Source organism: Lepisosteus oculatus, chromosome 19 (assembly GCF_040954835.1).
Source record: "Lepisosteus oculatus isolate fLepOcu1 chromosome 19, fLepOcu1.hap2, whole genome shotgun sequence".
In the NCBI taxonomy this organism is placed as follows: Eukaryota; Metazoa; Chordata; class Actinopteri; order Semionotiformes; family Lepisosteidae; genus Lepisosteus; species Lepisosteus oculatus.
This window is the reverse complement of record NC_090714.1, coordinates 7,587,182-7,613,671: the sequence shown is the minus strand read 5'-3', so window position 1 is coordinate 7,613,671 and position 26,490 is coordinate 7,587,182. Positions and strand designations below refer to the sequence as shown.

At 40.0% G+C, this 26,490-nt stretch overlaps 1 protein-coding gene across 2 annotated transcripts; it reads left to right on the top strand.

Moving 5' to 3' along the window:
- The first annotated feature begins 1,618 nt into the window (after nucleotides 1-1,618).
- Nucleotides 1,619-25,973, top strand: LOC102691298 (interleukin-21 receptor). 2 transcript variants are annotated; one of them, XM_015359979.2, is made up of 9 exons: nucleotides 1,619-1,792; nucleotides 5,536-5,667; nucleotides 7,754-7,862; nucleotides 9,573-9,742; nucleotides 10,928-11,082; nucleotides 11,984-12,152; nucleotides 13,083-13,167; nucleotides 16,538-16,628; nucleotides 23,518-25,973. In XM_015359979.2, exons 2-9 carry the CDS (start codon nucleotides 5,613-5,615, stop codon nucleotides 24,370-24,372), a joined length of 1,689 nt encoding a protein of 562 aa, XP_015215465.1. In that variant the 5' UTR covers nucleotides 1,619-1,792; nucleotides 5,536-5,612; the 3' UTR covers nucleotides 24,373-25,973. The 2 variants fall into 2 exon arrangements, with proteins under 2 accessions (XP_015215465.1, XP_015215464.1); XM_015359978.2 differs by having other exon boundaries at nucleotides 1,619-1,825.
- Nucleotides 25,974-26,490: the final 517 nt, after the last annotated feature.

Sequence of the window (26,490 nt, the reverse complement as noted above, 5' to 3'; positions counted from 1 at the left end):
CACAAATGTGTTGATCAGCTTTTCAGCCACAGTTAGTCATAGCATAGGGCGTAGTCAAGCGATATTACTGAGGTGAAAAAAAGATATTTTGACAATATGGTGCACATGTGGGTCGAATGTTAATCCAGAATCACTCCAAGGTTTTTCAATTTAGACTGAAGCTCAAGTCCAGAACCATCTACAGATAGGGTTACAGGATTGGCTTTACGAAGTTGATGGGGGGTGCCAATAAGCATGACTTCAGTCTTGTCACAGTTAAGAAGAAGGACATTTTGAGTCATCCAAGTTTTTATGTCGGAGATGCAATTAGATAGAATAGAGACAGCCACATCAGTGTCATGTTTGGTATGGACGTACTGTGTATTTGAGTATCATCAGCGTAGAATTGATAGCTGAGGCCATGTGATCTTAAAAGCTGACCAAGTGGAAACATGTAAATACTGAAGAGCAAGGGTCCCAGTATTGAGCCCTGAGAAACACCAGACTTAACAAGACCAATTTCAGACCTACATGTATACCCATTAAGAGAGACAAAGTGACAGCGATCAGTGAGGTAAGACTTGAACCATTTGAGAACAGTGTCAGAAACTCCAAACAGTCTCAAGATGATAAAGAAGGATTTCATGGTCAACAGTGTCAAAAACAGCACTGAGATCAAGAAGGATGAGTATAGAAAGAGAACCAGAATCGGAAGCTATTAGAAGATCGTTAGTGACTTTGACCAGGGCAGTTTCCGTGCTTATTTGTGTTAAACGTTCTGGCCACTATTATCCAGTCTTCAGCGAGATGTCACTGATGAAAGCTCAGTGTAGTCAAATATTATTTATTGATTGAACCAGACCACTGCTTGTTTGTCAGCTAGTGCTAACTAACTTGATACCGTTAGTTTAAGTACTCTAACAACGCAATAGATCTTCTGACCTGCAGCTATTCTTTTTATATTTATAATTAATAACAAACGTATTTAGATTTCTAGACTTCTGTGCTATTCTATACTTCAATTTGACCGTGTGTTTAAACGGGGGAGGTTTAATTGTAATTGATTTTACAAACCCCCTCTCCAGCCTAAGAAGAGTGAAGCCCTGGTGAAATATTGTTCTATATTGAGGATCCCCAAACTACCACTACATAGTGGAAATGTATTCTGCCATTTCTTTTTTTTTACTCACAAAAACGCTCACTGAAAACAGTAACATCAATAAAATATTTTTTTGTTGTAGATACCCCCCACAGCATTTCCACTGGGGTTTGTAAACTACTTTATGAAGCCGTCATTATGAAGACTGCTTCATGTACATCCATATCTCCGATGTGTTAACTTCGGTTTCATGTATTGTACGTAGCAAGAACATGTTTGTGCGATCCCACTAAGGTTGAAACTTTGTGCACGGTGACCAGACCTGAAAGTCTTACCTTCTGCAACACAAGCCTTTAACAATTGACCTTTTCAGAGCCAGGCACCCACTTTTTTCACACACACACGAAAGAGGGACTTTATTTTGCTCAGCAAAAGCTGTGTGTGGGTGAGGGAGCATCATTCTGAACAGCAGTATGCATAGTTCTTAACCACATCCTCACTCCTAATACAGTCAAAGCAAAATGACGTTGCAGTTACATGCGTTGGGGCTTTATCAACTAAGGAATGATCGATCCGCGGCAGAAGTCAATGGGCGCGTGTGAGATGATAAGACAGCTGAAGAAACTGATTTTTTTATTTAATTGAAGTCAGGAACTGAAAGCTACCATTTTTGTGGATTATTTTTGTTCTATCGCAAACAAAGAAAAGGAGAAGGTAAATGCTGACAAATTCTCGCCAATCTATAACGTATGTATTTTTTTACTTCACTTCAGCTGGTGTTTTCCACTTACAATATGCTTTGCATGTTGTTGTTACAATTTAGAAAATGTGTGGTTCTGAAGAAACAATGTTGCTTTACATTTGATAAAAAAAGAAAAGAGCGGCATCCTCGCTGTTCAGCTCCATCAAGACGCTCTGAAATCCATTGGTAGGTTTTCAAAAGTGAGGATAGTGACAAAACTCTCCGCAAAGAGTTAAAAATACAGTAATGTTTCGATTATTCATTCGATTAGCGACACCGGTACGGCTGTTGTTCCCTCTGTCTACTGCGACCTCACGCATGTGACTTGCAGTTTATTCCCTTATTGATAGTTTTATCCATGTAAACACTCGTTTGGGGGCTATGTAGCTAATATACGGTTAATGTAAAAGTACTGTATGTCTTCAAACGTTTTTTAAAGGCGAACGGGTTTCCCTTAATGTAATTTAATCTTAAATATTCGTCTCTACCGCTTTTTAAAATTAATATTTAGCAATTTCAGAATTTCAGAAATAAAACTCAAACATAAGCACAAAAGGAGAAAATGTGCTGCATGTATTTTGAGGTATTCAAAAATATTGCTTTTTTCTTTACTGGGTTAGTACCTGGGAATCTGTTCTTTAAAAGCAGCTAGGAAGAAATATCTGATTTGTATATCTAGGCAGGAAGAGTTAACTGCATAGTAAATTGTATGCGACATCTTAACGTTGTTCAATAGTTTCAATGAAAATACAAAACGGATGTGGTATTTTCCGACTTTCTAAATTTTAAATTTGTATTACATAAAATCATTCCAGTAGAACCGAAAGAGGGAATATTGCAATATCATCATGAACATATTATTTATAACCAATTAAATTAACTTTTCTATGTTGTGATGTGGAATGTATCAGACGTTTTTATGCTGAGTGAACAGTACATTATACGCAAGAGTTCTCCACCAGGGATCAGACGATCCGAAGATGTACTTTCTTTTTCAGTTCCCTAGAATTTTTAACGAACCTTTTTTAACGAATAAAAGCATTGAAAAGCTCCATTCAACAAGATGTCAGAAAAATGCTTTGAAATACACAGTGATTCAAATGTTTCTGTGAATCCCCCACACTAAATTCTTCCTCGTTTACATGTACAAAGTTGTTATGTGCATATGTATGTACTGTATATCAGATATATAGTTGTGTGAGAGTATATGTGTTCCCTTTTAACTTAACAATGATATAAAAGGGAAATTAGGGACTCCAACTAGACTTAATCAACAGATGTATAGATTACAGTAATTCCAAGAGCAGCTCTCAAACACACACTGTCAAAAATCAGTAGAGCTTTGACTCACTGGGAAATTTTTTAATTTTCTAAGATAGGTATAGATAGCTGTTAACTAATGCAGGGCATTTAAAAAAACTTTGGTTTAAACCAAGTACCTGTTAATATTGATTGTTTGGTGGACTGGGTGATCGATAGACTGATTGCTTAACTGAGTGATTTATTTGTTTATTCATTTATTTCAATCCTCAGTGGTACTCAGCTCGACTCTCACTGGTATGCAATCTCATTGATTCTTTAGGTCTCTCCTTCTTCACGATCATCTTAAAAGGAGTATAGGAGATTTATTTACAAGTTTAGATATGTCATTAATTCTTCAGGTGAAAAGAAAGCTACTGTACACTGTGCTGCTGGATGAATTTTAAAAAGCTTTCTGAGTCAACTGTTACATCACAGATGTAAAGCAAAATGAAGTGGTGTCAATATGGTACAGTATTTTGTCATATATGCTTATATATGCTGAAATGACTTGACTTAATCTATTCATGTTGAGCAGCTAGAGAAAAGAAAGCTGAAAGAAGATTAGCCCACAAAGCTCATATTCATCACACATGCCAGTGGAAAGTGGAAAATTCCCTTGTTTTTGGTACATGGCTTTTGCTTGCAAACATTTTTGAGGTTTATTGAGCTTTCAGAGTTTTAAAATGTCAAAATTGCACCTTTGTTGGTACAGTTGCTTATTGTTATTTCAAAAGCATTATCCTTCCCGTTGATTTAGAAAAGTATTTGTCTGCTGCCGTAGAAATTATCAAAGAGTTACATGATGGAACTTTCATACAGGTGCCCTGCAGAGAGAGCTGAAAAACATTAACGAGAACTACCACTGAGAGATTCATTAATCACATATCTAAGCCACAGCTGTGGATTGGGGCTGTCCAGTCCTGGTCTCGAAGGAACAGTGTGTCTGCAGGTATTCTAAATATATTTTAAGCAGCAACACCTGAAGAACTGGAAGAAATAGTTTAATCAGTCCAATTAGTTAATGATCAACTGAGTTATGTTGCTGTACTGTATAATGCAAAGTTCATTGCTAATTAAAAGAGCAAGTGGAAAGCATGGCTTCCTTAACTGGAATCTAAAAGAGCACTTCCTCTTTTTCCATCAATGTGGCTGTAGTTAAGGTCATCCCTTCACTTGTTTATCTAGTAAAAAACAGAGAAAGAGAAGCAGCAGGGTTGGGTATTGAAGTGAAAGTATCTGTAAGAAAAAAAAACAAGTGGTTTTAGTAAAGCATAAAATCCTGACCTCAACGGATTTAACAAAGGTGCAGATGTAAACACAAAAGTCGGCTGTCGGGCTCTGAATTAAAAGTGAATCCATGGGTCTTGTGGCCTCCCGCAGTTTTGTTGTCACAAACTGGGCTTTAATGACAGCATAAAATGGTAGTGAAATGGAAGTGAGAGGAAAGAGCTCTTGGCGGTTTTTAGAAAGATTACTCTTGTGTTCTGAGGATTTCAGCAAGCAATAAACCTCATAACAGCATCGGATTCCTTGCCATGTCCAGGGTAAATTATTATTACACAGTCATAAATTGCCTGAAAATCTTTTTCAAGGTTCATGCGAGTGTCTTTATGTGTAAAAACAGTGCAGGTGTATTGGGGCCACTGATGCCAACTGATGTTTTTAGAGGCCATAGAGGGTTTTGCTCTTTTTGCAAGTACTATTAAAAAATATGAGCTCAGAAAATCCCTTTCTGACACAAACGATGACAGATGATATGTTCAACAGTATTTCCCAACTAAATCTTCCATAAACAGTTCCCCTCACAGTTTATTAAAATAATATACAGGCACGTATGATGTATGGTCATTCACTGAAGGTCAAAGGTCCCTCAACCTGGTCCTCAATGCCACATTTCAGCAGGGTTTCTAGGTCTCTTAAAATCACAATGTTTAAAACCTGTTTGAGGGGTGTTAGACTGGTCCAGTCAAGGCTTAATTTTACATATTTATTTGCATCCTGCATACTGAAACAAGTCATCCATTAACTTATACTATGTTTAAATGTCAGTGTTTCTTCTAAGTTTACTGAATATGCTTTTATCCTGGCAGTGGAATGAAGTCATAAATGTAATGGATCATAAACACACACCCCTTTTCAATATGTCCTTCCCCATCTGTTACCACTCTTAATAGCTGGTGTGTCCTGATATGGCATTTTTAGGTGGGATTATCATCAGACACCTCTTCTTTCTGCAAGTGTCTGTACATCGCCAGGGTAAATTATAGTAATGATCTATAGTGACAAAGAAAAAAGCTGCTTTCAGTGAAACTGCAGCAGCAGTCTCCTGTGTGTCACAACGCAGCATTAAAGAATCCGATTAAAAAAATGTTCCCTTTCAATTAAAGGTATTTTTGTTTTCTCTATCCCGCAGGTTCCCTCAGCACCTTCAATGAATTTATAGTGACTTCATAGCTTCCAGAAGCACCTTTGGTCTGGCCCATCACTGTCATGGACACCTTACAAGTCCTCGCCATTTTGTTTCTCTTTTGTCTGGTTCCACACAGTAGGTTTTCTCCCTCTTTCATAACTATTTTTGATTAATTGTATCCAAAGGAAACTTTCTGTGCAGTTTTCCGCCACACTGTCATTTATTGTTTCAGTGCATTTGAAGGTTATTTAGATGCTCTCACAATGTCCATTCATCCCTTTGCACCAGTGTCATTTAGAGAGTCTTCTTAAGATGGTTATGAGCCTTTCAAAATAACCTTAAACCCTTAAATGATCCTGTCCAGAAGAGAACTAAACACAGGTTTCCTGTAAAAGACAAGTCTTGACATTAGTCATTCCTCACACCTACCTTCATTTGCATTCATTGTACTCTGTATACAGCTGTTGAAGCAACAGTGCACCTGGCAAACATTACCAGTCATTGGTACTTATTAGCCCACAGGGCAAATAAAACAAAGTATCTCTTAATAATCCACCCTTTCACAGCATACTGAAAGGAGAGGCATCATAAATTCTAGTAATTTTAAAAGATAAGGATGCTGGGTGTTTACATGTTTAAATACAAATGTGATTGTGCTTGTGATGACCTGAAATCAATACATAATGCATCTTCTTATACAGGCGCTTAGAGATTCTGGTTCCTCCTGCGACCATAAGTGTTAGATTAAATGGTGTCTGCAGTTGGTCTACACTAAACTAACCCTGAAAAGTCACTGAAGTCTTCAGCAGAAGCTAGAGATGCAGAGGGGTGGATTGGGGGAGTGCAATTTGAACCATTTAGTCTTTGACACTGTATTTTTTCCAAAGAACTTAATAAAAAATGTAATAAATAATGTTTGCAGCACAATTCTTCATTCATCAATTCTTTCTCTTCAAAACATGATTAGCTTGAGCCCTCTGGAAATGGCCAGGACTAGTCTAGTTAACATGGTCAGAACTGCTTGAACACTTGGTCATTTGAAGAAAACTAGACAGACCTGGAAAGGCCATTGGTCTGTGGCCCTTAAAGCCCAGAATCTGAGCTGCTCACTGCAGCACAGCATGATTTCCACATGTGCCATTCACATTCTGAGGAGGCATAAAGTCTTCTAAGGAAGATTCCAAAATGTGGAAATGTATTAGTCAAGACCTCCTGACTTGTGTATTTCTGCTCATGACTAACTCAGAGATATTAAAAGTGGCAAGACTCTGCCATTGTGAACGCAGCTGTTCCTGAGGGGGGATGCAAATAATACCTATACTTAAAACCTTCCCACATGTCTCACGGGCCAACAGACAGGGTGCTGGCTGTCTGCTGGCCCGTGGGCCAAGTCTCTATTCACTGTTCATCTTACCTGTGCCACCTTGGGGGTTCCCACCTCACTGGATGAGGTGACTCCGAGAGGAGAGGCCTTTTTGTCTAAAAGAGGAACTGGCCCAGCAGCAGAGTATGCTCATTGTCAACACTTTTTCTTGGTCACTTGATGACTGAGCTAAGAGACGAGACTTACTTTGGGAATTTCCAGTTTGTTAGGTAAAACAAACACCAAAACATTAACAAGATAAGCCAAGTTGCCTCCTCTAATTAATTATCATGTTGGTATGAAATTATTGCAGCTTTCATTGGGGGGGAATATGTATGATTATAATTCTGTACATAATTATATACCATTTTTCTTTTCAATTTTTGGGTGGTCTATATTCTGATGAGAATTGCAGTTGGTAAAAAAGACTGGTGTTATACATAAAAAACAAACTTTCTTTAGCATATGCTATCTACAGTATGTTGAGAAAACCCACAACACAGTTTAAAACAACAACAACAACACACATCTAAAAGTCCAGCACTTTTAAATAACAGAAAATCATTTTGTCTTTCCAGTTCGTACGTTACCACTCATCAAATTTGCAGAGACAGATGTTTGCACTGCCTTTTAGAAAATCAAGAGTACATTTTCCACTAGAGTAAAAAGTTTTACAGTAGCCTTTCAGAGGTTGAAATCAGGATCCTTGATAATAGCATTGGATTTCTTAACCATGCAGCAACTGTCAGGTTAAGAAAGCGTTCTTGACTGTTGTACAAGAGTGTTATATACAGTAACTCCCACATGGGAAAAGACAAATTTGTCAAATCCAAAACACGTCTCTTTCTTCTCTTGTAGCTACATGCACCTGCAGTGTGACCTGCTTCACCGACTACATTGACTCTCTGAGCTGCTCCTGCTCAGACACTCTGACTTCCTCCTCCTTTGTCTTGGTGGCAGCTTGTATGTAAGTACACTTGCCTGTTTCTGATGCGTCTCGAAAGAACAGTCTAAACCTTTTCACCTTACGTGACTGGTTCCCTGCCATTAAATGTCAGCAGCTCATCAGTCTTATAAAAGAGGTAATGCGTCTGAAATTTAAAGGGCAAGTGGTTAGAATGACATTTTTAAAAAGTGAAGTGTGATCATTTTTTCCCGTTTCTTTAGAAACAAAATATGTCAAAAGATTAAAGAGAGGAGTGTAGTGAAACAGTGTTGGATCTGCCTGTGCCACAGTGACATTCAGCTTCAGTTTATTAAAACATATTCCATGGTGAGGAATTTATTTGGAATAAAACAATTTTGTGCCCACTCAATCAGAATGCCAGAATGACGTAAAAGCTGATATTACCAACACTTCACTACAACACACCCACTAAAAGGTTAGATTAGATCAAAGAAGGTTTTCTTTGCTTGCTTACCTGCTTGATATTGAAAAGAATATACTGGAATCCAGCACCTAATTTACTGTCTTTGTCTGTAATGATCATGTGTTGTATTTTATATTTACTAACTTGATGCATTAGAGTCATCTAGAGTCATGCATTTTGTAAGGACAGCCTTCCTGATAATTCACTACACTGTAATTTTTTAGTTGTCTATGACTTTACTTTATGTTCTGCACTGTATAATGCAACTGTATTACTATTGGGAGTCATTATGAGTAAAGCTGTCTGCCAAAGTATAAAAGTAACTAAACAAAGAACAACATTTCAGTATGAAGACTACAATATAAGGATATGAAACAAGCTGCATATTAAATTACAGGAAGAAGCAGACCACACAGTCTGATCTCTTTTATCTGTACTTGTGTTTATTAGTTGCATTTTCATGTGTGTTTTTGCAGAAACAGGATCAGTGTTATGTTAATCACGTTCTCAGTCAAAACAAAAATACGTTAATTCATTCACCTGGTGTACAGTGAGAACCCAGTCAAGCTGTGGTTTTCCTGCCCCTGAGTGTGGAGAAGCTTTTACTGTAGTGGTCGTGGGCAGAATTCAGAGCATATTGCCCTCTAGTGGCAGAAGGACCTAATATAATACTGTATATCGCTCTGAGAACATAAGAGTGGACAGTTATTACCGTAGATGTAGACTTGAGCTGGCTTCCACAAATTTCCACAAAATGTGAAGCCATGCTTTTATTTTTACCTCACATTCCCTCTGTTTATATCATTTTTTGTAGCAGTATCGCTCATTGTAACTCAATAAATAGGAAATAGAAAAAGAGTTGTTTCATAATTATAATTAAGACCTATATTTCTTTCTACAGTCAACTCTCTCTCATACTCAACTTTTTGTAATACACATTTCACTAATTTTAACTTCAAAGGGTATTTCTCAGAGAAATCCAGCTTAATGGTAAACTCAAAGTAGGGGAGCACCCAAAAAGCCTGCCCAACTTCTTTGGCCAAGGTTATTTTATCCCTGTCATGTTAACATATTGTCTTCATGTCCTTTATAGAAGCAAAATCCATGAATCTGTATTACTGTACCATCCCTCAGAAGTGAATACAGCTATGTAAACGCTGAGCCTTTCAAGTGCATCAGTAACCACTGAGAACTGTGCTCAAAGAGTTCCTTACAGCAGGTGTCCTTTTGAGAGGAAGTTTAAAGTGGTTTTTAAGCGAATATTTTATAATAACATTGTCTTTTCTCTTGCTTTCGTGCCTCTGCAGGACCGATGATGAGGAAATCTCTCATGCTCAGTGTGAGATGCAAGCACCCCGGCGCTGGTGTGACATGACTGTGGGTGATGGTTTTTTGGACATGAGCATGTTCTCCAGCTGCAAGGTCTGGGTCAATAACGACACAACTGACTTTACTCAAGTGTACCTGAAAGCAAGTGGTAAGTTAGTGAAAGGCTTGGTGGACTCTCAGGAGTTATGGTGTGTTAAATATTCCTTCCTGAAGTTTTAATGTAATTGTTCTTTAAGGAAGAATGTGTAAAATAACTGTTAATCCTGCGCTTTGTTCTTCTGAAGCCTTAATAAGACTTAACAAATGCTTTGCATGATTCAGTCTTCAGGAGACAAGTCCTCAGGTCCTTGATGTTCCTGTTCAGGACTGAGGGTGTATCCATAAAGTCCAGTCCCAAGCAACTGGAGACTCCACCTTTGGTGGAAGATAGTTGGAGATTCCAGATATTTTTAAAAAAGGGACCTGCATTCATGAGCTAGTTTGTCATAAGTCCTTTTTTCCATGCTGTTATCTTTCTACAAATCCTAGTCTTTCCTTATGTACTCTGTGTCTGTGCCCCAAAGTAGTTTTTATGCTGAGTTAAAGGAACTTACTCTCAGTTAACAACAAGGTAGTTGTTGTCGGAGGTGGAGAGCAGTACTCTAAACTTATGAGGGGTATTGTGTGTATTTTATACCATTTATTCACTTAGCTTTAGCATGGTTTCCCACAATTTGTGCCCATGAACAATTTGTCATGTTTTTACCACATTTCACTTTGCCATGATGTACTAGAGTATGTTTATAAGAGTGGGGTTACTTCACGTCTCTTGGAAAATGTAATTGCACGTTGTCTCAGGTGTCTTCTATGCAATCCTTTCTGGCTTCACACAGAAGGTATCACTGGTCACAAAAACCAGCCACTGTGGTTAACAGTACGCCCCCAATGCAGAGGCATGTGACTCTGTGAAAGTCACGTCACCTTCTTGTTTTCAGTTAGCAATTCATATAAGTCCAGTGGGAATCTATTGCAGTTGATTGGATTATTTACCAGTTCCAGTAAACAACTTGGTGATTTCTGAAATAAATGAAGGATGATTTTTAAATTATTCCTAATGAACATTTTTCTTATCAATCTACATACAGTAGGTATTTTTAGAGCTTTCCCATAGTTATACCCTGTTTTTTTGTGCCTAGTTAATATTGCTAGCAGTTTCCCAAAGTGTGAGGTTGGGCTGCACAGGGTCTACCAGGGCTTCTTTTTCCCATGTTACACTCTGCACTCCACACTACGGTAGGATTTCAGAGGACTTCCAGGCCAATTTCACATCTTTGTAACCTTTGTGTTTTTGCAGTGAAACCTCAGCCCCCCTTCAATGTGCAGCTACTGGGAAATGAGAATGCCTACAACCTCTCCTGGGAAATGGTGTACACGCCGGAGGAAAACTATTACCTCAATTCCGAATTGCAATATGAAGTGCAGATAGGGGAAAAAGAGGCACCTCCAGAGGTAGGAATTGTTTTGGAGTTTTGGAAGTTAGTCAGAAGCTTTGGAGTGCAAACAAGTCATGCTGTGAGACAAAGCGGGACTTTGGGACTTTAAAGTGAAAGAAGAAGTTGCATCAAGTAAGAATTGCACCTCTGTTAAATTGATATTGTAGTTTAACCAAGTTTGGGTGGAAAACAGGAAGCCCAGGCACTATGAACAAAGAGCTGTGGGAGTCTGAAACAAACTCCCATACCAGTGAAGCTGCTACAGAGGGATCCTTGGATCATGAAGGTGCTAATCTTCTCATGGGGAAGAATAAAAGGCATTCCCTCATTTGAAAGCATTTGTCTGTTCTTTTGTCTTAGGTTCTAAGGAGTTTCTTCATAATTCCCTCTGTTCTGTGCAAAAAGCAATTCCTGATGACAAAGCAACAGAGGATTTGTAGAGAAAACTTGACCTTACACTTGCAATTCTTTTTGCAAACTCTGACCCTGTTGTCAAGCTCTAAAACTTACAAATTATGAGTCCACTGCAACATCCTTTAGGATGCTAGTTTGCATTCAGTGCAGCATCAGGTGTTGTGAAGTCTGCTGTCAGATGTTACTGTGAACTACAAGGCATGCACTCTTCCATTGGTCCAAAGGAAGGGCCCCTAGCTGGAGTTTCTCCTGAAAGCTTAGGGGTGTCAGACAGTAGCTTCACAGTCACACCTTGGGTGCACTGAATGGGCACACTAAAATGTGAATGTGCTGACCCTACGTTTAAAGAAGATGAGCACTGATGTGCAAAACACCTTCATATCAAGCGATGTTCACATATTATGAAGAAATATAAAGGACAAAAGAGAGGCACAAATTAGAGCTTGTGTTGTAAGTGTATGTGTTTTCTGTATTGTGTCTCAAATTCCATAATTTCTTCCCAGGAGCAGAGAAATTATCCCATCACAGACGACACGAGATACCTCTCCATTCCGGATGCTGTTTTGAAGAAGGGGAAGAATTATGTTGCTAGGGTTCGGGCCCAAGTCCGACCGCATACATACTCTGGTTCCTGGAGTGAATGGAGCCCCGCAGTTGAATGGAAAACAAAGTGTAAGGCTCTTTGATCTAAAGCCAGAGACGACAGTTTGTTAGTCTTCAGGCAAGGCTATTACTGGCACTGATCCATCACTTATTCTTACTATAAAAAGCTCTTCTGTTATAGAAACGATAAGTGTCTCACTGGCTAACAATCCAAAGAAAGTTTGTTCCTCCTAATACTGAATCACATTTTGACCTTCATAAGGTTTTTTTCACATTGACTCAGTCATTCTCCCTATCTGCCATATAAGTGCAATGATTAACAAACTTTTACTGAGGCTAAAATAATTGATCTGGAAAAGGAGACTTATTAATTCAATTCAATTCAATTCAAGGTGCTTTATTAGCATGACCGATGGGTACAATCAGTGTTGCCAAAGCAAATAAAAATAATAAAATTAACATAGAACAAAACAAAAAATAGAAGTAAAATAAAATCCACAGACATGTTACAGACATTTACAACAAAGACATATTATATAATATCGACATATACTGTAGGCGGCTGGAGCATTATTGGGAGACAGACTCACTGTTCCTCAGGCTGTGACAGGAGATCACATACTGGGCTGCCAGATCAACTGAGTTCCCTCCTCCCTCTCCCAGTAGGATTGGGACCTGTTGTGGTTTTGGCAGGTGTGGGAACTCTGGGATTAGATTTCTGAATTTCGGGAAGAATGTTTCTCTAATCCCAGAGTATCTGTCACAGTGCAGTAGGAAGTGCACCTCTGTCTCTATTTCTCCCTGCTGGCAGTGGGAGCACAGCCTGTCCTCTCTGGGCAGCCAGGTCTGCCTGTGTCGCCCAGTTTCTATGGCCAGGTTGTGGTCACTGAGCCTGGAGGTGTCACCAAGGAGGAGGTGTATACTGGGCAGTGAATTTGGCCTTTCTAAATGCAGATGCTTAAGTGTTACTGATCGCTGCCATTTGTCTTTTCTAAACAGCTGAAGAGGTGGACCAGTACAAGTTTTATGGTTTTCTGTCACTCATTCTGGTACCTTTTGTGCTCCTGTGCTACGTGGGGAAAATGTAAGTGTCACATTAACCTGTCTATTGTTATCTGTCTGTGTTAATCAAGCATGACACCAGAATGTCACGGGCATCATAAAAGGGCAAAAGAGAAAATACACTTTTAGCAAATCTCTTTAAAAAAAAACAAGTAGAACAATTCTGGTATAATAACATCGACTCTGATAAGTTGCTTGAATAAATCTGTCTTTAAAAATCAACTCTTTCTGAATGAAATGAAGGATATCATTAAAATATTAAATAGTGATTTATATTTTTGGAAATGGGCTCAGAGAAAATAGCATCAGTATCGGAAAATAGTGAGTGCACCCTGAACTGCTGCTCAAAAGAAAGGGTCTGGAGAGCTTGAGCAGGAGTCTGATGGTTATTATTAGATGGCACAGAAGCACCACTGCACACTAAGAGTCTTGAAATATCATTTTGATCCATTTGGATTAACAGAACTCACTTCCAAGTCCTGTAATTCTTATTGCTTTCATCCTTGTTTCTGCTAAATGAAAAAGCAAATCAAAAGCATTTCAGTTTTTGTCAAACGGTGCTGGGATTGCAATCTAAACTAGGCCAACCGAAATTGAAAATGCTTGACCTGTATGCTTGCAAGATCTCTGTGTTCTGTCTCTCGGCCTACATCTGTACCTGTTCATATCTCCTCAACTTCTCACCCCCCTGACTTCTGTCAAGCTGACCGGCAAGACCAGCTCCACACGCTTGCCTTTAAAAGCTTGTCTGTCTTTTCCAACCTTTAACGACCGAGGGAGTCTCAGACAGTCGTGGGGGTGAAGAGAATCGGGGCACCAGCAGCATCTTCAGTTCTGTTTTCACAAGCGTTCAGCTTTTGGTGGGTTTTGCTTTGGAGTGACACAGGTGCCTTTGGCCACTTTTGCTGAATTAAATTTTCATGTCTGTTTCCAGCATGGTTTCTATTTAAAACAAATTGTCTTAACACCGTGTGAAACAGAGACAGAACTGTGCCGCAGGATGTGTGGCAACAGTAGCCATGAAACGAGTGACGTAGGCCAGACCTACAGTGGAAAACACAGTGGCATTTTGAATATGTACATCGGTTTACATATTCAAAAACTGACACAATTAGAGAAGATTAAGACACCTTTTAGTATGATAGCAGCAAATAATGTTATATTAAATCCATGCTGGATGCAATTTCAGTCTTTCTTTGTGAGCAGAACTTAATTTATGAGGGGTATTACAGACATTTAATATACAATTCAAAAGCTACAAGGTATGTACTTAGGTTGCCTATAAATTAGTTACATGTTTGTCTGGTCCATTATATCTGAAATTGTGCTTGATTAATCATGAGCGCCTTTTCCTTGCAATACCTCCTACAGACAAGAAACCACAAGCCTTGCAAGTCATTTCTGTACATGTACAAAATAAGCTAGGTGCAGAGCAATAAGCCTGTGAACGCAGGAAACGTGCACTGCAATGTGTTCTGGCTTATTTTAGAAACAACATCATTTACCCATTCAAAAGAGTCAGGAGACGTGTGACATTGTTTCATTTTTTATGCATTCTGCAAATGTTGCAAAATCCGTAAAGATAGAAATCTTTGCAAAATATCCAGAATTGTCCACATATCTTGTGATATGAAGATTAAATACCAAACCTGACGATTGTCATGTGATTCTACTGCTGGTGGCAATAAGGTTTATGTCTAATAATTCTTTGAACAAGGAGAAAATTGATATTTCTCTTCTTAAATTAGATGTGCAATATTTAGTTTGCATGATGTGGCCATTTATTTTCAATGCACTTCGCACAGTGCACCCTAAGAGAGTGCTGACACTGTCTTGGGCTGGTTAATTTGTCACAGTGCAGCAGCCTTTATTACTCAGCACCTTTCATGCATCCTGTTCAAAGCCCCTTCTCCACATTTAGTCATGCTGTGAGTCATGCATTTTGTACATAGGTCAGTGTGCTTTACCACTCCTTAAGCATCACAAGAGAAACCTCTTGCAAATGGGGCCAGACCAAGCTGCTGGCCGTGATCCTGAAGTGACTGGTTTACTGCATGACATTTGTCTGTGACAGCTACCCCCCTCCACAGACTGACTGAAACACTCCAAGATCAGACACTGGTCCTGTACCACAGCTGGGAGATTATATGAAAGTGCAGGTGACAAACATTATCACCAGCTGCTCACCCTGAGAGCTGCTGATCATGCGGAGGAGGAGATGCGGGATATTGGCCTGTGCGCTCATTGCTGGGTGATGTCAGGATGAGTGCATGGGCAGCAGTCTGAATCTGATGGCTTCTTGCACTGTGGGTGTGGACGTATTTTCACTGACCTTAAGCTAGCCCTCTTTGCTTCATGCTTGAAAAAACAGGCAATCAGAGCAAACAGAGGCATCAAGGCTGGCATCCCTGGGGTAAAGAGACCACTCAGTTACTTGGAAAGACAGAGAACAATAGTGAGAGGTTTCGGATTCCCAATAACATGTGGGTGCATGTTCTATGCTGAAGCAGAGCAGGCTTTCGGAGATGAATGCCCAGGCCATAGCTCTTTCAATATTTCTTCTGACATGTTGTTATTTATCACAAGCACAAAGACTTCAAAACAACTTCTGTGTCACATGCCGTTTAATAACAGACTGCAAGGTACACCACACCAAAATTCCTTAGTTTAGCCAGGGAAGGAAGCAGGAGTTTATTAACTCCTGGAAGTGTTTGGACTCCAAACCTTTAGCCAGTTAGTTCACTTAATATCATGCGGTACTAGATTGTGAGTGATCACTGTTATCAGAAATATGTGATGGAACACTATGAGAGAAGCATGCGAGTTTGAAGACAAAAGGAAACAGTGTTTGGCAGTGCCACCCAGTCTTTTCTAAAAGAATGATGTTGAAAGGTTGGTTTATTTTTAGTTTTGTTTTTCAAAATCTAGCAGAAGTCTTTTCTGCCCACTTCTGCCCTTATCTGATGAAGAATGTGAGGGAAAGAGGGGAGACAGGGAAGGGGTGCTGTCCCTGCTGCCTGCCCACATGCTGTAGCTTTTCCATCCCTTTCAGCAGTTTCCTCACGCCTACTTCTGAGACACCTCTGACTGGGGAGACATCTTAACCCCACCACCTCCCCTCTCTAACCTCCCGAAATGGAACATATTAAGAAGAACGTCAGTGTTGTTTTCTAGTTTCTCTGTGTTTTTGTTTCTCCTGTGGGGAGACTGTCACCCACTCAGCTGGCCACAGTCAAAGTTTTCCTACAGCCCACGGCCAGTGCCTGTTTACCCTGCGGCCCTTGTCCAGTGTCTCCAACACAGTGTCGGCCACAGACCTTGAGGGCTGTCTTCTCCAGAAACCCTTAGGAGCATGCAGTCCTAACAGTCTCTCCCCATTCGTTTCTCCACAGACTGCAGAAGAAGCCCTACCTGCACTGTTACATCCCCAGCCCTGAGGACTTTTTCAAGCCCCTCTACGTTAAGTACGACGGCGATTTTAAGGTAAGAAAAATTACTTGAAAAGGAACCACACCATCTCTGGCGCGTGTGACTCACTCATCTGCAGCTTGCCTGTGTCAGTGTCAGCCCAGAGGGGGTTTCACACAGTCGAAGGACGGAAGAGGGGAAATTATAGGAGGAGCCTTGATGAAACACTTGCCCTGTTGTAAGCGCAGTTCACACTTCACGGAAAATACCATGAGCTGTACCACAGCTCCAGCAGTTACACGTTTAGCTCTTGAGGACTATTTTTAGCTGTTTACAGTTCTGGAGGGTAATTTGAGAAATATTCCAAAAGCTCAAGGGGGACCCTCTTTCAGAAAGCTTTTTCTAATCCAAATAGAATCAGTTAAATAGGTTAAGTCACTTTCAATTACATAGTTAAGAAAGAAGGAGCACTTCTTTCTCTTCAAGTATTATTAAATTCAGGAAGGTATTATTATTACAGTTATTATTACAACTGTACAATGCAGTAGCAGAAGTAAACAAGCTACCAGTTTCCTCAAATTGCATGAGACAAATGGCTGTGTTGTAATATGACAGAAGTAACTGTGCATTTAAGAAACAGAAAATCTGGAGATGCTACTCAAGAATTCAGACATTTTAACAAACTAAAAGTGTCACCAAGAAGTGATACTTTCAGGCTATTTTGAATCATAGGTAGAATTGACTTGGAATGGCCTGAATCAATAACACGTGTTTCGAAGGACTGTTTTGCAGTTCAGGAAACAAGCCAGCAGATCCATAGATACAATTGATCTTCAAACCTTGAACACATTGCATGGAGTAGCTGTTCACCTTGCTGGGGGGTGGGGGGAGTGGATGGGACTGTCTTGTTCTTTAAAAAGAGAATCACTTTGAGGAATTAATAACATAACCTGAGGCAAGAATGTAGCAAAGTTGCTTGCCCAAGTAGCATCATTATTTACTGTAGGTACGATATAGGGATGTCAAATCATAGCAGGAGATTCAAATGAGATGAGGTCATTCAGCTTGCACATTTATTTTGTATCAAATCAATGAGAGACCGACAGAAGTGGATCTATCTGTTGTTGTAAGAACATAGGAAAAGTTACAAGCAACTGGAGCCGTTCTTTTCAATTTATTTTTTTTAGTGTAACAATCTAAGAGTCTCTCCTGCACTTGCTCATGTTCCTAAATGATTAAAAATTATAACTAATAATATTTTTATTATAATTATTAAGAACTGTTTAATAATTCTAAGAATTCTAAGAACTGCCCGTTGCACAAATGAACAATGAACAAATAGAAAATGTTTATTACAGAATCCTTTACATATAAGTAGAATAAATCTTTTGTATTAATGGTGGAAGGTCAAACATGGTGTTGTTGGGGTTGAACTGTCAAGTCTGTGTTTTTGTTTCAAAGGTCACGTAAAAATAGTTTTAAGTACTCAGTGTGTTAGAAATCCACATGCAGAGACACAGAGTTGATCATTGTGGTTTGTTATTCGGTCCTTCCTGTAGAAGCGAGATGTTCACTAAACAGCTGTGAAAGCACACAGTGCAACAAAAGTCAATCGCAGACAATTGCACTATGCTGCACACTCAACATCTGCTTCAAGGGAAAATTTTAAGCATATTTAACCAGAAGGGGGAAGCACTTCACTGTGTAAATAAACGACACAGAAAAGGCCCAATTTGTGCTGGTGTCCCTGTGTTCACTTGACTATTTTACATGTGTTACACTCATTGATGTACCTATGGCCATCTTATATTTGAAAGAATGTTATTTATTAACTTATTAAGAGCAGCAGGTGCACTGAGACCTCTACCCCAGCAAGTAGTAGTTAAGACATTCACGCAAATTTACCAAGGTGAGGTGCAAGAAGCCATAACTGTAACATCTGGAACTATATGCACACAGCTAGTCTTTTAGTATACCTCTTGTAATTATTTTATCACCCCCTTGTTTAAAAGAGGATGCTGGATTTTGTTTCTCTAATCTAAATAAAGTCCAGCCACAGTGAGCTGTTGCAGATCTGGACTTTAATCTGGGTTGCCAGAAATTAGAAATCTGTCATCTTTAAGGTGGACAACTATGGTTCTGGGTGACTGCATGGTATTCAGGATGTCCACATAACAGGTCAGAGGAAACTCTTAACCCTGCTGAGCGCAAGTCTATCATCTCCACCTTCCACCTTGTCTATTATATGAAAAGACAAAAGGGAACAAACTGAATGTGAGGTCACTGTAATTTCCATTCAAAACGTACAGCTGGAGACATGAACTACAAACGTTTCCTAAGGGTGGGTATAATGGTCCCACAGCAGTTCATTGGTGTGAATAATCAGGAAGCAGTAGTTCTGCATGAAACAGGATTTGTTTTTGTTGTGTTTTGTATTTTGTTTTTGGACTGCATGGCTGATCTAATCTACCCCAAATCTTGACACAGGGCTCATGGGTAGCTGTAGGCGTTGTTAGGCAGACACCCACTTATTGTGTCTGATTCTTATCGCTCGTGAAAATAGCATTAAAACAAAATCACAGATGGCAAAATACCTGGTACAGTATTCTTCCTTTACTCTGCAAGCAATGAATACACCTTTGAAAGGCACAATGCCTACACCTATTGAAAAATACTCAAAAGTAGTCAGTCACAGAATGACTCATTAGTGTTGAGAAGAGAATTTTATTTTTTTATTAATTGTTTCATTCTTTGATTAAACATCAGCATTGGGAAGGAATATGCACAGATAGACACCCTCTATTTCTGGTGGCGAGTCTGGCCTCCCATGTTTTCATGTAGTAAGTGTGGCCTCTTGTTTGTTGCCCCTGTCTTAACTGTACCTGCCCAGTGACCTATTTGGAGACTGCTCCGGTGTTTTTTATTAAGTGCTGTTTGTAAAAGCAACTGCACATATCTCACACATGTCAAAACACAATCTCGTCTTCATTTATCTTATTTAAGATTAGTGTTTGGCGGAAATGCTCTTTTTATCGAATGTAGTGCAAAGGAAGCTAACCAAGTACCTGAGGTTTAAAGTAACAACTTTATTTTGGTTGCAAAAAATAAAGGTAAGCTTAACGGTATTAAAATATCTCAGATACAGCCCACTGAAGTTTCATCTACTGTAGTGACAAAAGTCTGACTGTAATAAAGCTGACAATGCACTCACAAATGCATACCTTGTTGTAATTGAGGTTATGTGAATTATATCACCTCTAAATTCCATTTAGAGATTCAGATAGCCTTGTCTATTTTTGAGTAGTCATTGCACAAGAGTCACAATGTAAAAGTCTTTATAGAGTGAGTACTATAAAATTCTGTAAATCAAGCAGAAAACAGGAAGGCTGCAAGCTCTGTTTGCTGGTTTCATCTTCTTCCTAATCTGTGCCACAACAGCAGTAACATATCCATGTAAAATGCCTGTTCTGGTCACCCCAGAACAAGGCAGTTTAAATGTTCCCTGTTCTAAGCACCTGAGGAATAAACACATTATACATTCAGGAGGACAACAACTCAGAGGCAAGCACAATGAAGAGCATCAAAACACTCAGGTGTGTGTAGCTGTTCTGTCCATTCTGGGTGGAGTCTATCCACCCACCTGCAGAGACTTGTTATGCTTTTGAGAATGGGGTTTCTAGTTATAATGTGGGAAAAGTGTGCAACTCTGATTGATCATAAAGACAGAAACTGAAACTGACTGTCCTTCACTATTCATAAGATACTACATAACTATTTCTTCTGAAATGTACAAAAACTGTGAGAAAAAAATGAGTTTTTTTTCTCATATGTGAGAGTTCAATCAATCTTTATTGACAGAAAAGCAAAATACAAAGTGTAGATTTTCCTCCTAAAACCCCACCCTAAAAATAAAAAAAATCATAACTGGAATATCAGTCTTTCATTGTTCACAATTTTGCACAGGATGTTTTCAAAACACCAACGTTTTTCAAAAGTTCAGAGGTCGTTATGAGATTTATAAAACATAAATTCTAACTATATCCTGTTCTTCACCAACCCTTCAAACATCTTCACCAAGTCTACAGACCAGAGATCTTATTTTTCCGAGTCTTGTAGATGACGAGTTTGGCCTGGCCCAGCAGAAAGTTGCCAAGGAGAGTCTGAGTTTTTTTCGTATGACCCACCTCGAACACGGAAATAATGTCATTGAAGGCCAGGCCAAGGTTCAAACAGGGCTGACGGTATGGGAGCCTCTTTGCAGAAAAGCAGACATTATAATTAAAAGCAAGATTCACTCAGACCCGTGCAGAAAAGCACCGCTTCAAGATGTGTTGTGAAAATAAAATGGGATTGCTAATCCAGATCTAAAAAATAAAGCTGTGGCCATCGCTGCTCTTACTGAAGACACCGAAAAGGGTTAGCATGATGCAATTAATAACAAGGAAATGTATGGATGTCAACCTTTAGAAAAAAACTGGCTTCACTGAAGAACTCGGGAGGTTTTTGAGAAATCCTTCTCCACTCCCTTGAAGAAATGCATCCTGACAATTTTCCAGGGAAGGGCCGAGTTCCCTTTAACAAATCCCGAATACAAACAGGGATCTAAATATATGGATTCTTATGATGACCTTGGGAACTGTTTGGTCTTATCAAAGCACACACAGGGGAAGGCAGACGTGCATGTATTGCTCAGGATGACTGGAGCGTATTTTTATGTTGGAGGCAGAGAAAGAACCACCCTGTTTAAAAATAAGGCAGAAGCACAGTGATGCAATGTTGATTTCTTTCTGGCCCTTCATGAAAGGCTTTTTTGCTTTAATGCAAAAGCCTGTCAGTAGCTCTCATCAATCTTCATGCCACACTGCCTGCTCAGGTGCATGCACACTAGGTGGGGGCTGATTAGTAATTATAGCTTAAGATGACCACAAGGCTTTCAAATTGTATTTACAGTCATGTCAATTCAGGGCTTTCACGTCACGTCACTAAAGTGAATAAGAGTAAGCACAGTATAAATAAAGAGCTGAGAGGCATTAAAATAAGCTGAATGCACTGAAAGTATAATGAAGTAGAGGCTAAAAGATACTGGAGGTATGATCTTATGTATGCTCAGTTCTTAAGATCCTTCACCCATGCCAATGAGGTATATTCAGACTTGCATTGGGTACCAGCTGCATGGACACACAGCAACACTGAATTCTGACATATCTCCTCTTATCTGTTCCATATTTGGATTTTACTACAAGAAAACTAAACAGTCGCTCTTTACAAATTAAAATGCAGTGCTTGTCATTATACACTCTTGCTGTAAAGTAATGAAACTACCCTTTTTACAAGCTCCCAATTTTCGTAATAATCTAAATAAATACTTTATTGATCCCGTGAGGGAAATTGCAGTGCTATTATTTCCTTTTTACCTTTCAGCTATCTTGTGGTATTTAATGTCATAACAAACTTTGCTGAAGCATGGGGTGCAGGCTTTTTGGTGGAACGATCACCTGGAGAAGCCAAACAAACAAAGAAATCTTTTATATACTCACCCAATGTGGACTTGCCAGGTCTGTGTTTTTCACATTCTGGCTCACAGCTACAAACCCTGTAAGCACACATGGGGAGAATGAGGAAGTGTAAGCAGGCTCTTCCAGCACACCCACCTTTGAGTCACAAGGCTACAAAGTTCTGAGTAAAGTCATTTTTAGGTGCACTTTACTTCAGAACATGCTGTACTGTAGCTTTTAAACATGAATATAGAAAGACTGGAAATACTTATTAAAGAGAATATAAGACAAGATGGGTAAGAGTAACACAGGGAAATCTACAATTAAGTGGATTTAATTAAGACTCAGGAGACATAATTCTCTCTGTGGCCTGCACTGCCAGTAAGAAACTCCTGAGCAACAACCTCAATGACAGTGCTGGGCAGAGCAGACACACAAGCCTGTAGTTCTCAAGACAAACATAGTGATGTGTTTATAAGTCTCTGCAACAGCAACATGGAGGAAAGTGCTACTAGATGCATTATGGGATATAAAAGCACCTTTTTGAAAATGTATAAGTGCAAATCTTCACAAATTAAAGGTAGAACAAGAAAGTGACCAGGTATCATTTATGCAGTTGCATCTCTTTCACCTTGTAGTGAAACTATTGTGCAGCTCTCATTCATGCATCCACTCAAAGGTTATCAGTACGAGCCTGCTGAAACTCATGATCATTTCTAAGATTTAATGGTAGTGATAACAAGATTTATTTGTGCTCTGGGTTCAGTTCAGAGAAGAGCAGCCAGATACATTCAGAGGCTTAAAAGAATATCATACCCTGACAAACTAAAAGAGTTTAACCTTTTTAGTCTTGCAAAGAGATGAAAGGATTTTTCAAGAAATAACTGGATGGGATCCTTGGACCTTTGAACTTCTACCAAACATGCTAGATGGGTCAAATGGCCTCCTCTCATTTCTAAGATGGCCTTAAAAGGTTGCAGATTTGCTTGTGATAACGAGGCTCAACAGGCAGATCAAGTGTTACTTACAGAAGTGTGTTAAGACAGCAACTGAGAAGGTTTTGTAGTAGTGGTATCAAGAACACTTGTAAGTCATGTGGTTACAAATTTGCTGAATCCCCACAAGATGCCTAAAGATAGGGTTTCAAAATCAGCAATTTTCTACAGTTTCACAACCTACAGCAATGCCGTTGATCACCCTATTCATTCTGTTTAATGATTCTCATAGAATTGTTTTAAAAATCTAACTCTTGAACTCCACTGTTTGTTTCCTGTGCCCTGTCTACAAGCCAATGAGTCCCCAAGCAATGTAAATACAATAGTGTGCTGAAAAAATAACTCCTAAGTGTTCCCAAGTGCTAACATAACACTGCCTGTTATAATACCTGCTTCTGCGCGTAATTTTGAAGAGTAACATCCGCATTCGGTTTCATTCCTAATGTCTGTGCTCTTGTGTGTGTTTTCTCTCAGAAATGGGTAGGCCCAATCAGCACTCTCCCAGTGTTCGACCTGGAGAAGGACACCGTGGTGGCTGTCGTGAGTGACAAGCAGGGCTCCCTGGAGAAGCTGTGTAAGATGGAGGCCAAGGACAGCAGCAAGGACAGCAAAGGGGGCCGTGACAAAGGCGACACCTCATTCGTGAGTGTGTCCACCGGCGACTGCTCCAAGCTGTACTTCCCCGGGGCCTCAGGCCAGCTGACCGACAAATCGACAGGCCACATCTCCATCGACACAGTCACAGTGTGGGGCGAGGAAGAGCAAGATTACCCTGACAACACCCTGGGGGGTGAGGACCCATACAGGGGCTGCCAAGGAAGCCACAACTGCTTTGACTACCCCGCCTGCGGCCTGGACGGGCCCTCCAGCCCGGAGCAGGAGGGGCTGCTGGGCTCGGCGACCAGGAGGTGCGACGTTATTTCCTGCGGTCATGTGTCCGCGGGCTACAGGAGGAGCCAGGAGCCGAGGCTGGGCCTCGAGGAGAGCTCGGCCAGCTTGCCAGCACAGGTCGGGCTCTACAACCTCTATGGGTCCAGAGTGTGGCCGCTGGAGGCAGGAGACAATGAGCTGGAGAGCCTCTCCCTGGATTCGTATGCTTCCAACGACAGATCCGAAGATGATGGCTACCCAAGGGTGGGCTTGGATTTGGACACCATTGACAGCGGGTTTGCAGAATCAGACTGCAGTAGCCCGGTCCAGTCGGACTTTGCGGACAAGGACCAAATGAATTCTGCCGTGTTAAATGACCAGGAGCATTGCACAAACTATGTGAAACAGTGGGTTGCGTACACTTCAACAGCGTCTGGGGAAGGCTGCTCCTCTAGTTGAAGCATGGGCCCATGGACCTGGAACATCTCTGCAGAACAGTGAGGTATTGAGCTGTCTCTCAGCAGCCTGCCCTCTGCTTTACACACATCTGTGGATGTGACTGAGCCCAGAAGAGACAATAATGGACATAATCTTTTTTTTACAGTTACAATTTGCATGCAGGAAGATAAGGTGCAAGTGTTGTTGGTGTCAGGTCTTTTCCCTTATGGTTCAAACTGCACTTTTAATTTGCATTACTGCCTGCTTATATTTGCCAATACCTTCAGAATGTACTGCTACACTTTGCGATGCCTCTGCTGTGGAAAAGAGGTAGAAACCATTTCCCCCGAGCTGAGCTACCTGCTGTTTTTGACCTAATGGGCAAGAAGAACTGTACTAACAAAACCCACATGCTAATCAGAAATCCTTACTGACAGAATGCAATGTTTTTAGAGATTACCACAGTATTAAATAACACATACTGGTATCTTTTTAGGCTTTTTATACACAGTATTAAGTAACTTTTTTAACTGTATAGCTTGCTTGGGTTGATTGATTTGTTTGATTTTCAGTGTTATACACAATGGAGGGACTCATTCATGTCTTTTCTCCAATATGGTACAATAAATATCAATTTACTCTACACTGATTAACCCAGAGGTGGACTGGACTAACCACTGGTGATCAATCAGCAATTGAAACAAACTGACAAACCAGTCAGGTGCTTTTGAATGATCTCTGTGATATTTAATACATGTTCATATTATACTGCAACATAAAACCAAACCTATTAGATTAAGAACTATTGTTATTCACCTTTGTCGTTTCTTGTTTTATATATTACACATTGATCTGTTGCAAGCCTGTGTCTCTTACCTGTGTTGTAAGAGTGCCATTAAGACTTTTCAATGATATCACAATGCTGTTATGTTGGTATCTCATCCTTCCTCTTCTCATAATCTGGTCAAAATGTCATCTCTTTTAATCTCTCTCGCATTCAGTCACACAAAGGGGCCTGTCAGCCCTCAGCACACGCAATGCTGTGGTTTCCATGAATAGGGCAGAGAAGCAAACTGAAACATCAGGCTTAAGCCCAGGGAACCTCTGAGAATGAAACACTGGACTGTGCTGAGGATCAGTGCCATCCAGACCCTTTTTCCCCATTGAGAGTGAGACATAAAGATGAAAATCCTGTAGTTACACCCACAACTCTGTAAATATACAGTAGGCACTGGTACTATTCGCAGCCTTACTAATAAACAGTAGGCAGTGGTACTGTTCACAACCCTAGAAATACACAGTTATTCTTACAGCACAAGTAAGACTTGTATGTTTATATACCTTTAGCTGATGCAAGTGTATTTTTAAAGACAGAAGGGAAAACCCTCAGTGACATTATCTTTGTGATGTTGAGGTTCATTAGTGTTCGTGTTAATTTTATTTGTTTCTTGTACTGGGTACTGATACTACTGTAACTGACTCCTACAAACGTGGCACTTGCACGTGGACTTGCCTGGATTCTGTCTTAATTCTACAAGCTGGTTTTCTGACATTGTTTTCCAGTGCAAAGACATGCAATGTCTTTTGGAGTGTACAATGTAAAATAAAGATTGATAAAACAAGGAGCACAAAAGAAGGCTGTTTGAATTCTGAAATTGATGGGACTTGGGTGATCTTTGTATTATTATTTTTATTATAAAATTGTTATCTTCTCAGCTTTTCTGCTGGTTGCTGTTCACCAGGAATCCACTGCATTCCTTAGATCCTGCTATTGTCCGATGGTCAGGACTTTGCGGAGTATGTGGGCTGTTCCGAGGAGAGCGATCTTCTGCACCTGATCCGCACTCGCTTTACCTGGCAGCTCCTCGAGGTGCTTTTGAAATCCGAGTTACATATTTCCAAGAGCTCTGACTACGGCTGGGATCACACCACGCCTTTGTGTTCCACATGCGCGATATCTCAATCTCAAGGGCCTTGTATTTGCTTCATTTTTCGACCTCCTTAAAAGACAGACGTTTGCGTCATCTGGAACAGCTACATTGATGAGAACATTTCGCTTCTTGCTCCGATCAGGATGATGTCCGGTCGGTTTTCTCCAATGGTATGATCGGTGTGATGATGATGATGATGATGAACATG

What these genes read in the sequence shown, in the direction of transcription:
- LOC102691298 (XM_015359979.2), top strand. Translation starts at nt 5,613, where the DNA reads ATGGACACCTTACAAGTCCTCGCCATTTTGTTTCTCTTTTGTCTGGTT. An exon ending in AAAAAGAGGCACCTCCAGAG is followed by an intron (nt 11,083 to 11,983) that starts GTAGGAATTGTT and finishes ATTTCTTCCCAG; the next exon opens with GAGCAGAGAAATTATCCCAT. An exon ending in AGTACGACGGCGATTTTAAG is followed by an intron (nt 16,629 to 23,517) that starts GTAAGAAAAATT and finishes GTTTTCTCTCAG; the next exon opens with AAATGGGTAGGCCCAATCAG.